This window comes from Somniosus microcephalus, chromosome 28 (genome assembly GCF_052327205.1).
Source record: "Somniosus microcephalus isolate GS21.2 chromosome 28, FLI_Smic_1.0, whole genome shotgun sequence".
In the NCBI taxonomy this organism is placed as follows: domain Eukaryota; kingdom Metazoa; phylum Chordata; class Chondrichthyes; order Squaliformes; family Somniosidae; genus Somniosus; species Somniosus microcephalus.
Window position 1 is genome coordinate 36716513 of NC_141014.1, and position 18226 is coordinate 36734738.

General features: G+C 51.4%; 2 protein-coding genes across 2 annotated transcripts; both read left to right on the forward strand.

The window, feature by feature from the left end:
• The first annotated feature begins 5637 nt into the window (after window positions 1–5637).
• Window positions 5638–7831, forward strand: LOC147099579 (ferritin heavy chain, oocyte isoform-like). The gene is made up of 4 exons (XM_085969821.1): window positions 5638–5823; window positions 6439–6585; window positions 7003–7128; window positions 7506–7831. The coding sequence occupies exons 1-4, from the start codon at window positions 5722–5724 to the stop codon at window positions 7653–7655; spliced, it is 525 nt and encodes a 174-aa protein (XP_085825947.1). The 5' UTR covers window positions 5638–5721; the 3' UTR covers window positions 7656–7831.
• Window positions 7832–12287: 4456 nt separating this feature from the next.
• LOC147099580 (ferritin heavy chain B-like) lies at window positions 12288–14447 on the forward strand. Its single transcript, XM_085969327.1, has 4 exons — window positions 12288–12466; window positions 13060–13206; window positions 13606–13731; window positions 14123–14447. The coding sequence occupies exons 1-4, from the start codon at window positions 12365–12367 to the stop codon at window positions 14270–14272; spliced, it is 525 nt and encodes a 174-aa protein (XP_085825453.1). The 5' UTR covers window positions 12288–12364; the 3' UTR covers window positions 14273–14447.
• Window positions 14448–18226: the final 3779 nt, after the last annotated feature.

An 18226-nucleotide genomic window follows, 5' to 3' on the forward strand; every position in this document is an offset into this window, starting at 1 on the left:
CCCGCATAGAGAGCCCCCCATTGGGGACCACCGCCTCCGTCGGAAGGTAAAACTGCACGCCACGGCGTGTCCGGACGGCAGGCGAAGATGGCAAAGTGGAAGGTGTGCAGGAGCAGCCCGTACAGGAAACCCCTCCGTGCGGAATGAAAAGGCACAGAGGGTATTTCCTCGAGACGGCTCAAGTTGTGAGGCGCCGGCTCCCGAGGGGGGGGTCGGGGCTGGGCGCCGACAAGGAATTCCGTCCGAACGGGGGAAAGCTCAGACGGGATCGCCCCACACGCCTGAGCCGCCTCGATACACCTAGTGGTGCCGGGGCGCACTTTCGCCTTTATCGACTCGATGGCATCGGCCGCGAGCCGGACGTTTACCCAAGACATGCGCCTCGCCAACTCCTCCGGCGCCATCCAGCCCACTCCTCCGCCATCGAGCAGGTCCCCGACTCGAGTCACCTTGCCAGCCACAGCTCTGTGCTCCGCCAGCCACCCGAACCTGCGGACGTGGAGGTGCGGATTCCTGAACAGTGGCTCCCGAAGGACAGCCACCATTCCTGTCGGGGGAGAGCTGCGCCTGGAAGCGACCCGGTTCCAAACTCTTAGCAGTTCCTGGTAGAAGACAGGCAGCCCCCGCAGGCTGGCACGCGTGCCACCCACTTCCACAAACAGGAGCTGCGTGTCATAATTGAGGCCACGCAGCTGGCGGAAAAAATACGTCGCCAGCGCGCACCACCTTGGAGGAATCTCAACGTACAGGTATCTCTGCAGCGTCTGAAGACGGAAAGTCGCAGCCTGGGTGCGAAGGCACACCAGCGCCTGACCGCCCTCCCTAAGCGGGAGACTCAGAACCGCGGCAGAGACCCAGTGCATCCTGTTGTTCCAGAAGAAGTCGACGAGCTTCTTCTGTATCTTGGCGACAAACGCAGGGGGAGGGATCAGAGTAACCAACCGGTACCACAACATGGCGGCCACCAGTTGGTTTATGACCAACGCCCAACCCCTGTAGGACAACACTCGGAGCAATCCCGTCCAGCGACCTAAGCGAGTGGCGACTTTGGCCTCCAACTCGTGCCAGTTCGCCGGCCAGGCGTCCTCGGCCGGGCTGAGGTAGACTCCCAAGTAGAGGAGGTGCGTAGTGCTCCAGGCGAAGGGCCTGAACTCCTCCGGCAGGGAGTCAACCTGCCACTGACCCACCAGGAGTCCAGAACATTTCCCCCAGTTGATCCTGGCGGAGGATGCGTCCGAGTAAATCTGCTGGCATTCCCGCATCCTCCGCAAGTCAACGGGATCCGTGACCATGAGGAGCACGTCATCGGCGTAAGCCGAGAGGACCACCTCCACGCCCGGCCCTTGCAGAGCCAGTCCCATCAACCTCTTCCGCAAGAGGCGCAGGAAAGGCTCCACGCAAATGGCATATAACTGGCCGGACATGGGGCATCCCTGACGCACCCCCCTCCCGAAGCGAAGGGGCGCCGTCAAGGACCCGTTAACTTTAATCAGACACTCCGCGGCAGCGTACAGAAGTCGGATCCGGGCGACAAAATGCGTCCCGAACCCGAATGCGCACAGAGTCCCGAAAAGATACTCGTGATCCACCCTGTCGAACGCCTTCTCCTGATCTAGGGAAAGGAAGGCGACCGACAGACCAGCCCTCTGGGAATGGTGGAGCAGGTCCCGGACCAGATGGATGTTATCATGAATAGACCGGCCCGGGACCGTGTAGGACTGGTCGGGGTGGATCATGTGGGCCAGCATGGCGCCAAGGCGAGCAGACATGGCCCTGGCAAAAATTTTATAATCCGTGCTGAGGAGGGAGACCGGGCGCCAGTTCTTAAGAAGCCGGAGATCGCCCTTCTTAGGCAGCAGGACAATCACTGCCCTGCGCCACGAGAGGGGCATCTCCCCGGTCGCCAAACTTTCCCCCAGGACCCGCGCGTAGTCGCCCCCCAGGACGTCCCAGAACGCCCTGTGGAACTCCACGGTCAGCCCGTCCAGCCCCGGGGACTTCCCCCTAGAGAGCTGGCGGAGGGCGCCGGTCAGCTCCTCCAGACACAGAGGAGCATCCAATTTTTCAGCGCCCTCCAGGCCGACCTTCGGCAGGTCCTCCCACAAAACTCTGCGCGCGTCCTCGCTGGACGGATCCGGAGAGAACAGAGCCCCGTAATAGGCGCGGGTCTCCGCGCGGATTCCCTCCGGATCCGAGACCGGAGATCCGTCGTCGGCCAGCAGCTCCAGGAGCTGCTTACGGACCCCCCGTCTTTTTTCCAGCGAGTAGAAGAAGGGGGAGCCGCGGTCCAGGTCCCGCAGGAACTGAATCCGCGACCTCACGAACGCGCCTCGGGACCCGACGAGCTGCAGGTCCTTCAGCGCGCCCTTCTTCTCTTCGTACACCAACCGCAGGGCCGGGTCCTCGACGACTTGACCGAGACGGGACTCCAGGTCGAGCACCTCCTTCTCCAACCGCCCGACCCTGGCTTCCCGCCTCTTGGTCGACCCCCTCGCATACTCCTGACAGAAGAGACGGACGTGAGCCTTGCCCACGTCCCACCATAGCCTCAAGGAGGGGAAGCCCCCCTGCTTCCTTCTCCAGCCGGCCCAGAACCGACGAAACGAATCCTGGAACCGCGCGTCCTCCAGCAGCAGGTTGTTAAAATGCCAGTACGCGGACCCCCCCACCGCGCGCAGCGGAACGAGCTCCGCCCACACCAGGTGGTGGTCCGCGCACGGCACCGGCCGCACGGAAGCCGCCGGAACGCAGGAAACGTATGCCCTGGAAATGTAGAGGCGGTCGATTCTGGACGCACCTCTCCCAGGCCTCACACAAGTGAAAGCGCTGGAGTCGGGATGGAGATTTCGCCAGACGTCCACCAAGTCGAGGGACCCGACCAGGTCCCTCAACTTCTCCATCGCCGCCGGGCATCACAGGTGGCCGGTGCGGTCCCTTGCCTCGAGGGTGCAATTAAAATCCCCCCCGAGGACGACGCACTCGCCCGCATCGATAGAGCCCAGAAGAGTGGACACTTCTTCAAAGAAGCGCGCTTGCTGCGCACCGGCCCCAGGGGCGTACACGTTCACTAAATGGAGCGGCACGCCCCCCAGGCGAACAGTGACCTGGAGCAAGCGGCCCGGCACGAGCTCCTTGACCCCCAAGATCTCCGGCTGAAAATGCGGGGCCAGCAAAATAGCCACCCCACTGGAAACATTGGAGAGGTGACTCATGCTGACCCCTCCTTGCCACTCCAGGAGCCACGTGGCCTCGTCTCCCGGAACGGTGTGGGTTTCTTGCAGGAAGCACACCGCATACTTCCCGTCCCGAAGGACCGAAAAGTTATTAAATCTGCGGCTAGCTTCCCTGCTGCCGTTGATGTTGAGGCTGGCTATGGTTATCTTCATTTCAGAAGCATAATCCAACCCCTACTTAACTCTAACGGGGGAAGGGAGGGCGGCCGCTAGTCGACCGCCACTCCCTTTGCAGCCCAGTGAGGAAGGACCGGAACTGACGCAGCTCGAGCGGGTCCACGCCCGCGTCCGCGACCATGGTCTTGAAGGCGACGCGGGCCGACCCGACGAGCAGCGCCAGCCCCGACCATCTATCGAGGGCCAGCCGGGTCCTTTGACGACCATGGCACGTGGCCACAAAGTCCCGGAGATCCTCAATGGGAATGAGGGGGGTCCCGGCGAGGGGCGCGAGGTCCTCCATCTCCTCATCAGCGATGGAGTCGCATTCCTCCTCCGCCCCCACCACCGAGTCCCCCTCCTCCTCCGGGGGGTCGCCACCGGCGGCCGACCCGTCCGCCACGCGGAGCGCAGCGAGCGGCTCGGCCGCGACGGCCGGCCCCGCCTCCGCCCGGATCCCACCCCCAGGATCGGTAGCGGAGGATTCCTCCCTGGGCTCCTCTAGGGGCGCCGGGCCAGAAGACGGCGGCGGTTCAGAGCCCCCCTCCGCCCCAGGCGCCAGAACGACCGGAGAGATCGGAGAGTAGGTAAAAACGAACTCCTCCATGTCGCCCGGCGCCGGAGACAGAGACAGAGACAGAGGGCCCCCCTCTTCCGCGCCACCGGCCTCCGACCCAGCGGATGGGGTAATTTCGGTCAACCCCTGGACGAGGTCGAGCGGCACCTGGGAGACGACCGGGTCACTTTGGGCGAGCTCATCATCCGAGGACTCGCCCGACCCGGACCCCAGGCCGCCCGACCCGTCGAGGGGTAACGGTACCGATAAGGGGTCTACTGCCGCGGGTTGCTCCGCGACCCCCCCCACGGGCAGGGTCTCGTCCCCATCCCCGGGAGGCACGAGCTGGGCAGCCACCTCTGCCTCAGCCCCCCTAGGGACAGGCGACCCCTGCCGTTCGCCCGTGATGGTATTAGCGGTGGGGTGGGGCGCAGTACCTGCGGCGGGCGACGACTCCCCCTGACCGGAGGGACCTTCCTCCTCCCGGTCCTCCTCCTCATCCAGGGGGTCGCGCCTTCTTTTAAGGGCTGAGGGGCAGAGGGAGACCTCCATTTCCGCAGAGGCCACCCCTGCTCCCTCCGGCGGAGCGAGTTCTTCGGGTCCCCCGGGCCCGAGCCCGGCCGCAGATTCTGGCGCTACCGCCTCGGCGGTCGCGGCCACAGGCTCGGACACGAGGGCACCCCCCCCCGCACTCCGCGACTAGCGCGGCGACGCTCTCTGGCGTCAGGGGCTCCATATTGTGGGGCACGCCCTCCCCGGGGGGACCCGCCCTCCGGTATTTGCTTTTCCCCCGCGCCTTCCTCCCGACCGGACAACCCTCCCCCCCCCCGCCGGAGGCCAGGATGGCATCGACCTCCGACGACGACCGCACCCCGGTGGTATTTGTTTGAGGGGGGGCATGGCTAGACCCGGGGGGAGGAGCGGCGGCGGCGCCAGCTACGGCCACGCCAGACGATCTGGCGGCCTTGGAGGCGGGGCAGTTCTTACGGATATGCCCCACCTCCCTGCAGGCGTGGCACCGCACGCCGTCCGTCGTGTAGAAGACGCGGTACGGGGTGCCCTCGTGGAGGACTGTAAAGGCCCCGTCCGTCTCCCCCTCCCGCGCCAGCTGGATAAATGCCTGGCGCCGGAAGGAGAAGACATGGCGAAGGCTGGGTTCCCGGAATCCGAGCGGGATTGGCGTAATCGCCGACCTCACCTCCCCAAGTTGGTGCAAGTGGGGGAGGAGGAGCTCACCGGAGATGAAGGGCGGGATGTTTGACAACACGACCCTCTGCGCGGTGGCCTCAAGAGGGTCCACCGGCAGGAAGGTCCCGCCCACGGTGAGCCCCTGGGCGATGGCCAGGGCCACCGCCCGCTCGGACTCCAGGAAGAACACAGCCTTCCCATACATCCTCGAGGCGGCGAGGATGGCTGAAGGGCCGACAACCCCCTATGTATTTTAAGTTCAGGACATTTTAAACAAAACATTTGTAAGAGAGGTCAAAGGACTCGACAACGAGGTTGCTAGTAAGTAATCAGCAAAACTTACTTTCAAAGCTCTGATTGGCTCACCCAATGCTCACTTTATTTATTAATTAATGAGTTTGTGGATTTTGTTGAGGCATGGAAGTGATCTGATTGGCTACCAATAACTGTCATTCATCATCTGTTATGCAAATGAGGGGTTGTCCAAGTGTTTAAAATGTGCCGGTTCTCACTTTCACAGCAGTTAGATTGAGTGAGCAAGTTTAGGTGGTAGATTTGCTGAAATCCAGACACACTATAGAAATTAAGATGGCCTCCCAAGTGCGTCAGAACTACCACAAGGACTGTGAGGATGCTGTCAACAAGCAGATCAACATGGAGCTCTATTCCTCCTATGTTTATCTCTCCATGGTGAGTTATCTATCTACTTTATTTGAATGATTTCTATGTAATAAACTAGTTAGATATCTAGTTGTTTTAGTTGCATGACCTAAAAGGGCTTAAATGTCAAATGGGAGCTGTTTTCTTGTTTTGAATTGGTCACCAGTTGAAGAGTATGGATTTGACTGTAGTGCAAATATTTCAATTAAGTGACTGCAATTAATCAAATGCTGGTTAGGCCTTCATGCCTTCTGTTGAAGTGAGTTGAGGATGGTGTACTGTTGGTAAAACCTTCCTTAATGACATGATTTGAGTGGGAAATTGTTGGATTTGCAGTTCTTCCTTTACTAACTTTCCACAAGAAATGAGTAGAAGTAGTTCCACTGACCTCTGGTCTCCAGCTTGGTCTTTATTTCTACCCCCACCCCCAATCTTTCCTGCTGATAGATCCTCCTATTAGCTAGTTTAGTTGTGCTGTTTCTAATGTGAAGAGACCGACTGTTCAATGAACAAACATTTAATAACTAGTTGAAAATGATATTTCTTCTAAATAAGGCATTGCACAATAACCAGTCTGATCAGAAATAATTTTGAATTGCATGCGGGTGAAACTTTAGCCTGGCCTAACTTCCTTTCTCTCTGCAGTCCTATTACTTTGACCGGGATGATGTTGCCCTGCGTCACTTTGCCGAGTTCTTTAAGGAGCAGTCACATGAGGAACGTGAGCATGCTGAGAAACTGATGAAATTCCAGAATCGACGTGGGGGGCGTATTGTCCTGGAGGACATCAAGGTATCTTTTCAGAAACAGGATGAGCTTCTTTGACTTGTGAACTACTTTTGGGATTCAGGTGGGAAATGGAGAGTGGAAGAGCAAGAAAGAGCTTGCATTTCAAGCTTAAGACAACCATCCAATCTTCCCAGCAGACTTGATACTAGAATCCACTGTTCATTCAGTATTTCTGGTTTGAAGTCCCATCTTCCATAAGGAGATTAAATCTTCATTGATTCACTTGCAGATGGTGGGAGGTGGTATTCATTTCAAGGTAATGAGTGATTTGCTGCTGCATCTCCCTGTGTCATCCACTGTCTTGCACAGACTCCATTGTATTGAATGCCTTGGGCAGGAACTCTTGAGGTTGTTGCAGCCTTTAATTTCCTTCATTGAGGTAGAACATTCTCAAGTAAATTCTGGTTTGTTTTTTTCCAGAAACCAGAGCAGGATGAGTGGAGCAATAGTCTGGAGGCGATGCAGAGAGCTCTGCAGATGGAGAAGAATGTCAACCAGAGTCTGCTGGATCTGCACAAACTCTCCACTGTGAGCACTGACCCTCATGTAAGTTTCTAATGTTCCAACTATGAATATTCAGATGTGTTGAGGGTGATGGTTGAAATTGGAAAGATCTCCATATCCAGTAAGACTGTTTCTCCATTGCAGCGATATCAACAAGCCCTTTTTAATGAATGGTCCAGATCATACTGTAGACTTTATCATTAAACCTCTCCTGGGGGCACTCTAGTATCTGAAGGAGTTGTAGAATACAATTCTAAAGTATTGAATTTGACACCTGTGCAGTAATCTCACCTGGGGCATAATCCACCAAATGCTCTACTTGTACCAACCATCCAGTCCCGGAGAAGATGTGGAGCAATTCCTCAGTGTTATCCTTGATCTGTTGTCTGTACTGACTGGTTTCTCTTTCCTTTTTCCAGTTGTGTGACTTCCTGGAGACCCACTACTTGGATGAGCAAGTGAAGATGATCAAGAAGCTTGGAGATCACATCACCAACTTGAAGAGACTGGGAGCCCCTGAGAATGGCATGGGAGAGTACCTGTTTAACAAGCTCACATTAGGGGAATGATTCCCTATCCTTCAGCATTCAATTCATCATCTCATATTGATGAGGGACCTCCAACTTCACTATGAAGTGTGACTGAGACTTGAGGTGAATGATGGCTTTGGATGTGGTTCATTCTTGAGCTGACTTTTTTCCCCTCCAAGTGCTGTCAAGGAAAATAAAAGCTATTCAGCATTGGAGTGGTTTGTCTTTCCTTGTGTAAATTGAGTAGTGGATCTGGTGTCTGTGACCCCCAGCTCGTGATAGCCTCAGCAGCAGATGACCGAGCTGTTTAACTTGTGCAGGAACTTCAGCTGCATTTTTCCCCCCTGCCTCATTTGGCCTGACCAGATGTCTGTGGTTACATCTCCAAATTGGAGACTTGAGGGTTTTTGTATTTCACAAAATGCAAGATTGCTTGAGTTTCTCCTTGGAACAATCTCTTGGCTGACAACCATGGGAATTCAGGTACCTGTTCTTGACCAGTGATGTTGCTCTGTTAGGTGGGCATTTGATAACTCCATGTCATGATTGTGTAGCATCCTTTTCACCCCCATTTATAGAAACATGCATCAGAGAGGCCAGTCAGCCTATCATAGCTGTGCTGGCTATTGAATTAGTCCCACTCTCCTACTTTTCCCCATAGCCTATCTATATTTTTTTTTTTCCCTCCCTGTTTCAAGTATATATCTAATTCACTTGAGTCACTACTGAATCTACTACCCCCCACTCTGGCAAGCAGTTCATTCCAGCTTGTAACAACTCACTTTTATATAATTTAGGGGGGAACAAGCTCTGTTTTTGCTCTGGTTCCTTGGCAATTATTATAAATCTGTGTCCTCTAGTTAACACCCCACCAGTGGAAACCACTCCTCCTTAATTATTCTAAATCAAAATTTCATATAGTTCGGAAAATCCCTCGACAATCTTTGCTCGAAGAAGAATAAACCCTGCATCTCCACTCTCTCCACATACCATGTACTACGTGTGAGGCTGGTAAAGCAAGTTTTGGCTAAAATGTTTAGGGTGCAAAAGCAACAAAAAAAAAGTGTAGCAGAATGTAATAAATAATAACCAAGTACCTGCTTACTTCAATATGTGTCAACCTTCTGGGCTAAGAATTGCTCAGCATTCTGATTCAACTTGTATCTGCCAGGGCAATGAATAGAAACCAGCTCTTTACACTTTATACAGTGCCCACTGGATGACGAGACACTTTGTCACCAGTACACAGTGCATTAACTAATAGTCATTTGCAATTTCAAGTTTACGCAAATGTTTCTCTGGGGTTGCCTTTCACCCTTGTGGGCAGGGAGTAAGAAGGGTGTCTGGATATGTGCTAGTGCGACATAGATTCACCAGTGTAAAAGGCCGCGTATGAACCTAGGATTTGGATCGTGACATTTGCTGGCTAATTGTTTTTTTTAAGTATGTATTCCATTTAACTGCTACTCTACACACTACACTTGGCAGTGAGAGTAGGGTACAGGTCAAAATCTGAGCTTGCTGTTCTCATAGTCAACAGAGATCTTCTGGCCTCCGCTGCATTTATACTACAGCAGGGAAACTGGGTTCTACCAACAAACAGTTTAGAAGCTTTTTTTGTGCCATATCGATACAGTATATATATTCTGACCTTTAGCCAAGCTACGAAGGAATAGTGGTTCCTTCATCGTCACTGGGTTAAAACCTGGAGCTCCCTATCTAACCGCTGTTGGGAGAACCTTCACCGCATGGACTGCAGCGGTTCAAGAAGAAGGCTCACCACCACCTTCACAGACAAAGTAGGGACGGGCAATAAATGCCAGCCTTGCTCGCAATGCCCTTATTCCCAGAATGAATGTTATTTAATAATAAGGTAATAGGCAGAGAGTTGGTATAAAAGAGACATTCTTGGGTTGGCAAGCAGTGAAATGTGGTGAGTGCCAGAGATTAGAGCTGGAGTCAGTTTTTCACTATACAGATAGATAAGTGACCTGGATTTGGAATGGGGGAACCATATCCCAAGTTTGCAGTTGTTGCCAAACTAGGTTGTGAAAGGCGCTATATAAATGCAAGTTCTTTCTTTCCCTTTTATCCCACTCCTGTTGCCAGACATCCTGCTATTAAACCACTAGCAGATGATCCAGGTTTACCATGAAATCCTGTGAATTCACTGGATGGTGCATTTCACACTGGCGGTTAAGATCCATAAACTAAACAGGTCGCTCCTCAGATTCACAGGATGTAAACCCTACCCCGTTACAGGTATATACTGGATTATATGGCACGCAGAATGTAATGAGAATCAACCTGTGTCTCAGTGGGTAGCATTCTCGCCTCTGAATCAGAACGCTGTGGGTTCAAGTTCCACTCCAGAGACTTGAGCACAACAATCTAGGCTGACACTCCAATGCCGGTGCTGAGGGAGTGCTGCGCTGTCAGAGGTACCGTCTTTCGGATGAGACATTAAACCGAGGCCCTGTCTGCTCTCTCGGGTGGATGTAAAACATCACATGTCACTATTCGAAGAAGAGCAGGGGAGTTATCGCCGCTGTCCTGGCCAATATTTATCCCTCAATCAACATAACAAAAGCAGATGATCTGGTCATTAGCACATTGCTGTTTGTGGGAGCTTGCTGTGCAGAATTGGCTGCCGCATTTCCTAAATTACAACAGTGACTACACTTCAAAAGTACTTCATTGGCTGTAAAGTCCTTTGGGACGTCCTGTGGTCATGAAAGGCGCTATAGAAATGCAAGTCTTTCTTTCTTCTTTCTTTCCCAACAACCATCACTCTCTGCAATCATGGGGTAGATTTCTGACAAACTTGGTATAGAATTTCCATCTTCCTTACTCGCTGACAGTGCAGACTCACCCTGGACTACCTGATCTCTGAATATTGCATTAAGTTCACAATCATCTGCAATAAACAAACAAATCTCTAATTTTGTCACAAATTTATCTGAATTCCTAAGGTGACTATATTGCAAGTGCAAAGGTATAACTATGTATTTTAAGTTCAGGACATTTTAAACAAAATATTTTTAAAAGAGGTCAATGGACTCGACAACAACAAGATGAGCACTTGAAACGCCATAGCAGACAAGGCTACAGACCAAGTGCTGGAAAATGGGATTAGAATAGACAGGGCTTGATGGCCGGTGCGGACAAGACGGGCCGAAGGGCCTCTTGCTGTGCTGTATAACTGTGACTATGACTCTATAACAAAAAGGCTGCTCGTAAGTAATCAGCTAAATTTAACTTCAAAGCTCTGATTGGCTGACCCAATGTTCACTTTATTAATTAACTAGCTGAAGTGCCCGGCGGTGCCGAGGCTTTTTCGAGGGCATGTTGTTGTTGGAAGAGAGAGAGAGAGCGACTGGGGTGAAGAGAGAGAGCGACTGGGGGGAAGAGAGAGAGCGACTGGGGGGAAGAGAGAGAGCGACTGGGGGGAGGGGAGGGAGGGGAGGGGGGGAGGGGAGGGGGGAGGGCGGAGGGGAGGGCGGGGGGGAGGGGAGGGCGGGGGGAGGGGGGGAGGAGGGAGGAGGAGAGAGGAGGGGGGGAGAGGAGGGAGGGGGGGAGGGGAGGGGAAGGGGGAGAGTCCCCGAGCCCCCTGATCCCCGTCCCCCCAAACTCCCGAGCCCCCTGATCCCCACCCCCAAACTGCCGAGGTTGGCCCCCCCGAGGCCCCCCCCACCACCAACCAAGCACCGAACTCCGGAGGCGCGATCTTCCGAGCACCGGCCTCCCGAGCTGGCTTCAAGACCGCCGATCGCGAGACGGCCGGCGGGCCCGGTTGCCAGGGTAGCCGTTGACGCTCACCAAGCCCCGCCCCCCGGCCGAGCCAGAGAGAGAGACGCCGCGTCTGAGCTGCTCCTGCTGCGCGCGCACCCTTTAGTAAGGTAGCGGCGCTGGGCTGAGGCCCGCCCCTCCAGCCTTCGAGTGGGGCCGGGAGGTGCCTAGCTCGGGCGTGGGTGCGGAGGAGAGGCCGAGGCTTCGAGGCCTACCTGGAAAAACGGGGAAAGGTAGGAAAATTAATGAGATTAGATAAGTTAATGACTTTCTAAATCATTTTTTTTTAAAACAATATGTGTTTTAAAAGCAACGTTTTTTTTAAAGACGCAGAAAGCGGGAAAAAGAAAGAAAAAGTTTGGAATCAAGATGGCGGCGACTCACCTCGATTCAGAACGATAAGGCCCGCCCACACACGCACCGATTGGCCCGGCGGCAAAAGCCAGCAACCCGGCGTACGATTGGTCGAGCTCGAGGTCACTCTGTCGCTAATGAGCGGATAATGAGATGCTAATGAGCGGAATGTTAAGGTTTTTCGGATACCGCGGGGGCGATTTTAGCCCGGCCGAAACGTAAATATGCTTAAAACCGTTTTGGAAAGGTAAGCTTTCTTTCGACGTAACGCACGCATAGCTACGCCCTGTAACTTTCGAGCGCATAGCCGCCCAGACGCACAGGCGATGACAGACAGACAGAAGGACAGACAGACAGACGGACAGACAGACAGAGACGGACAGAAGCATCGCTTTATATATATAGATGAATGAGTTTGTGGATTTTGTTGAGGCATGGAAGTTATCTGATTGGCTACCAATAACTGTCACTCATCATCTGTTCTGCAAATGAGGGGTTGTCCAAGAGTTTAAAATGTGCTGGTTCTCACTTTCACAGCAGTTAGATTGAGTGAGCAAGTCTAGTTGGTGGACTTGCTGAAATCCAGACACACTATAGAAATTAAGATGGCCGCCCAAGTGCGTCAGAACTACCACAAGGACTGTGAGGATGCTGTCAACAAGCAGATCAACATGGAGCTCTATTCCTCCTATGTTTATCTCTCCATGGTGAGTTATCTATCTACTTTACTCTCTATTTGAATGATGTCTATATAATAAACTAGCTAGATGTCTAGTTGTTTCCTAGTTGCATGATCTAAAAAAGCTTAAACTTCAAACAGAAGCTGGTTTCTAGTCCTGTATTTGTCACAGGTTGAAGAGAATGGATTTGACTAGTGCAAATGTTGCAATTAGTGGCTGCAATTAATCATGTGCTGGTTAGTCCGTCTGTTGAAGTGACTTGAGGATGGTGTACTGTTGGTAAAACCTTCCTTCGGTGAGTTGATCTTGCAGCATGAATCTGTTGGTTTTGCAGTCATACCCTTACTAACTTTACATAACAAATGAGTAGAAGTAATTCCACTGATCTCCAGCTTGGCCTTTATTTCCCTCCCCCAGTCTTTCCTGCTGATGGAGCCTCCTTTTTTGCCAATTTAGTTGTGTGGTTTCTAATGTGAGAAGAGAGACCGACTGTTCAATGAACAAACATTAATAACTAGTTGAAAATGATATTTCAACAAAATAAGGCATTGCCCAATAACCAGTCTGCCAAGTGATCATTCTGAATTGCACACAGGTGAAATCTTTCTTTCTCTCCACAGTCCTATTACTTTGACCGGGATGATGTTGCCCTGCGTCACTTTGCTGAGTTCTTCAAGGAGCAGTCACATGAGGAACGTGAGCACGCTGAGAAACTGATGAAATTCCAGAATCGGCGTGGGGGGCGTATTGTCCTGGCCGACATCAAGGTATCTTTTCAGAAAAAGGATGAGCTTCTTTAACTTGTGAACTACTTTTGGGGTTGGGCTGGGGGTGGGAAAGAAAGGAAAAACCTTTTACATTTCAAGCATAAGACAGCAATCCAATCTTCCAAGGAGACTTGATACCAGAATCCACTGTTCATTCAGTATTTCTCTTTTGAAGTCCCATCTTCCATGAGGAGATTCAGTCTTCATTGATTCACTTGGAGATGGTGGGAGGTGGTATTCATTTCAAGGTAATAATGTGCTGTTGCCTCTCCATGTCATCCACTGCCTCGCACAGACTCCATTGCCTTGGGCAGAAACCCTTGAGGTTGTTGCAGCCTTTAATTTCCTTCATTGAGGTAGAACTTTCTCAAAAGTAACTTCTGTCCTTTTTTATTCCAGAAACCAGAGCAGGATGAGTGGAGCAATGGTCTGGAAGCGATGCAGAGAGCTCTGCAGATGGAGAAGAATGTCAACCAGAGTCTGCTGGATCTGCACAAACTGTCCACTGAGAGGACAGACCCTCATGTAAGTTCCAACTATGAATCTTCAGATGTGTTGAGGGTGATGGCTGAGGCATTTATCTGCCATTTAATGCAACTATTGGAATGATCTCCATATCCAGTAGACTGTTTGTCCATTGCAGAGCTTTGAACAAGCCCTTTTTTATGTAGGTTCCAGATCATACTGTAGACTTATCATTAATTTTGGCCTGGGGGCACTATAGTATCTGAAGGAGTTCTGCAATCCAATTCTAAAGTATTGAATCTGACACCTGTGCAGTAATCTAACCTGGGGCAAAATCCACCAAGTGCACAACTTGTACCAACCATCCAGTCCAGGAGAAGATGCGGAACAATTCCTCAGTGTTATCCTTGATCTGTTGTCTGTACTGACTGGTTTCTCTTTTTTTTTCCAGTTGTGTGATTTCCTGGAGACCCACTACTTGCATGAACAAGTGAAGATGATCAAGAAGCTTGGAGATCACATCACCAACTTGAAGAGACTGGGAGCCCCTGAGAATGGCATGGGAGAGTACCTGTTTGACAAGCACACGTTAGGGGAATGATTCCCTATCCCTCTGCATTCAATTGAATCTCAACATAATGTTGTAGGACCTCCAACTTCACTATGAAGTGTGACTAAGACTTGAGGTGAATGTTGACTTTGGATGTGGTTCATTCTTGATCTGATTTTTCTCCTTTAACTGCTGTCGATGAAAATAAAAGCTATTCAGCACTGGAGTGGTTTGTCTTTCCTTGTGCCAATTGAATAGTGGATCTAGTAACTTTGTCACCAAGCTTGGAGATATTCACAGCAGAACATCTAGCTGTTTACAGGAAACTATTTTTCTTATCTGGCACTGACGGGACCGGCATAGTGCCGGTTTATCGAAAAGTCCGGATTAGAGAGAGGTATAGTTAAAAGGAACGAGAGCTCCGTACACAGCAACAAATCCAGGCTTCCCTGTTGCTAAGCAACATATGCAGGAACCCCGATTGCACAGCCACAGATTGAGGAACGGCTAGTAATATGAAGTAAAACTTACCTGAACCTACTCCTGAATTTTGCCGGTTAACTGAGATTTCTGGTTATTTAGGTGCCGGTAAATCGAGAGTTTCTTGTAACTTGTGGCTGGATTCTAACCTACCTTTTTTCTCCCCCCCCATGCCTCATTTGGCCTGACAAGAGGTCTGTGGCTACATCTCCAAAGAGGAGAATTGAGGGTCTTGGTATTTCACAAAATGCAAGATTACTCGAGCCTCTAATTTGGACATTGTCTTGGCTGACAACCATGGGAATTCAGATAACTGTATTTGACCAGTGATGATGTTCTGTTAGGTGGGCTCTTGACAACACCATATCATGAATGTGTAGTGTCCTATTCACCCACATTATACAAACATGCATCACAGAAGGAGGCCATTCAACCCATCATACCTGTACTGACTATCCAATTAGTTGCACTTTCAACCTAGTGTCATTTTTTTCCTGTCTCAGGTGTATATATCAAATTCCCTTGAGTCAATATTGGATCTATTGCCACTACCCTTTCAAGCAGTGCATTCCAGCTTGTAACAACTCACCTTTTTTATATAATTGAAGGGGGGGAGGGAAATCTCCAACTGTGCGCTGGTTCCTTGGCAATTATTGTAAATCTGTGTCCTCTAGTTACCAATCCACCACTGAAAACCACTCCTTCTTTACTCTTAATCAGAACCCCCCCTATAATTTGGAACACCCCTTGACATTCTCTGCTCTAAGCAGGACAATCCCAGTCTCTCCACATGCCATCTGCATCAGGTTGGCAAAGCAAGTTTAGGCTAAAATTTTCAGGATGCAGGACATTGTTGGCTAAAGCACAAAATAAATAATAGCACAGCAGAATGTAATAAATGATAAATAAGACACTGCTTCCATCAATATGGGCTAACCTTCTGGGCTAAGAACTGCTCAGCATCTGATTCAACTTCTTTCTGCCAGGGCAAGGAATGGAAACCAGCTCGTTACACAATGGCCACTGGAAGTCTAGACACTGCCTATCACCAGCACACACTGCATTAACTAATAATCATTTGCAATTTCAAGATTAAGCAAATGTTTCTTTGGGGTTGACTTCCACCCTCTTGGGCAGGGAGTATTGGTAAGAAGGATGTTTGGATATGTGCTAGTGGGACACACATTCACCAGTGTAAAAAGCTACACATGAATCCTGTATTTAGGATTTGGATCATGACCTTTTTTTGCTGGTTAATTGTACATTTGTTTTAAGGAGTATGTATTCCATTTAATTGCTACTCTACACTACACTTGGCAGTGAGAGTAGGGCACAGGTCAAATCCTGACCTTGCTGTTCTCGAAATCACCAGAGATCTTCTGGCCTCCGCTGCATTTATGCTACAGCAGGGAAATTGTGTTCTACCAACAGACATTTTAGAGGCATTTTCTGTGCCATATAGATGCAGTATATCTATTCTGACCTTCAAGCAAACTACGAAGGAATAGTGGTTCCTTCATCGTCACTGGGTTAAAATTCTGGATCTCACTATCTAACCGCTGTTGGGAGAACCTTCACCACACGGACTGTAGCGGTTCAAGAAGAAGGCTCACCACCACCTTCACAAAGTAGGGACGGGCAATAAAAGCCAGCCTTGCTAGCGATGCCCTTATTCCCAGAATACATTTTAATTATTTTAAAAAGGTAATAGGCGGAGAGTTGTTATAAAAGAGACATTCTTGGGTTGGGAAGCAGTGAAATGTGGTGAGTGCCAGAGATTAGAGCTGGAGTCAGTTTTTCACTATACAGATAGATAAGTGACCTGGATTTGGAATGGGGGAACCGTATCCCAAGTTTGCAATTGTTACCAAACTAGAAGGTTGTGAAAGGCGCTATATAAATGCAAGCTCTTTCTTTCCCTTTTATAATAAACTGCCAGACACCCTGCTATTAAACCACGAGCAGATGATCCAGCTTTACCATCAAATCCTGTGAATTAGCCGGATGGTGCATTTCACACTGGCGGTTAAGATCCATAAACATGATTGGTTGCACCTTAGATTCACAGGATGTAAACCCAACCCGGTTACAAATATATACTGGATTATATGTAAACGCAGAACATAATGAGAGTAAAACAAGGGCCTAGAAATTGAGTTGACGCCGCGCCAGGGCTTTAGCACCGGAAATTTAGCGCCGGCGCTAATTCCCTTGCGCGCGCCAAAAATTCAGTAGCGCCGCGCCCAGACGGCTGCCGGCGCTACTGGCGGGCATGAGTGCCTCCCAATGGGCGCTGAGTGCCGCATTGCGGCGCTAATCCGGCGCTGCGGCACCCGATGCGGTGCGGCAGGCTGGGGAAGTGCAGGCCTCCTCCTCCCGTTAAGGAGGCGCTGCCTTCACCCGATCGCTGGCCGTTTGATTTTTTCAAAAATGAGCCCGGCACCTCGGACAAGTGCCGGGCTTGCAGGCCAGACGCATCTGTTCCGAGGGGGGGGGGTGGAGGAGTCCGGGGAGGGAGGTGCGGGCAGGCGGCCGGCGGGAAAGCGGCCGGCCGCCACGCGACCTTAATGCGCCGGCGCTAACTTGTGTAAGACTCGGTTGCCAGAGTCTTAGTTGCGGCTGCCACGGGCGAGGCGGCCGCAACTGAATTTCGGCGTTCGGGCGCGTTGCCACGGCAACCGGGACGCTGCGCACACCGATGACGTCATCGGTGCCGGCGCAGCGCAACCGGCTAACGCCGATGGCAGCGCCGAAGTGAATTTCAGAAACGGCTATCATTGCGGCGCTAGGCCCTCTAGCGCCGCAAAATGGGCGCTAACCCTACTGAATTTTCAGCCCAAGGACTCCACAACCATCACCCTCTGCACACATGGGGTAGAATTTCCATCTTCCTTACTCGCTGACAGTGCAGACTCACCCTGGACCACCTGATCTCTGGATATTACATTAAGTACACAACCACCTGCAATAAACAAACAAATCTCTAATTTTGTCACAAATTCATCTGAATTTCTAAGGTGACTGTATTGCAAGTACAAAGGTATAACGAACTATGGCCTAGAAATTCAGTTCGGACGCTATTGCGGCGCTAAAGTCGGGCGCTCGGCAAATTTAGCGGCCGCCGGAAAGTGCAGGCGAGCTCGCCGAAATTCAGTAGATTTGGCCAACTTTTTGGCCGAGCGCTGCAAAAGGCGTTGGAACCCTGTGTTCAGGCGCTAATCCGGCGATGCAGCCTGATAACGCCGATTCCGGGCGCAGCGCAGGTGCGATCATGTGGTGAGTGTCAGCAGACACCCTGACGCCGGCCAGCTCTTAAAGGGGGAAGGGTCAACTTTGACTGCAGCCACGCCCTGCATGCTGTAGCCCTGCAACTAGGCCTCAGGACTGGTTGTGTACCAAATCAACGCCTGGAGGTCATGGAGAGGGCCTGTGAAAGAGCCCAGCGGTTCTCTGAGCATGCGCTGGGTGTGCTCCTTCATGGGGTACGCAAGAGAAGACGGGTCGTGTGCCCGGCTAGTGGCAGGA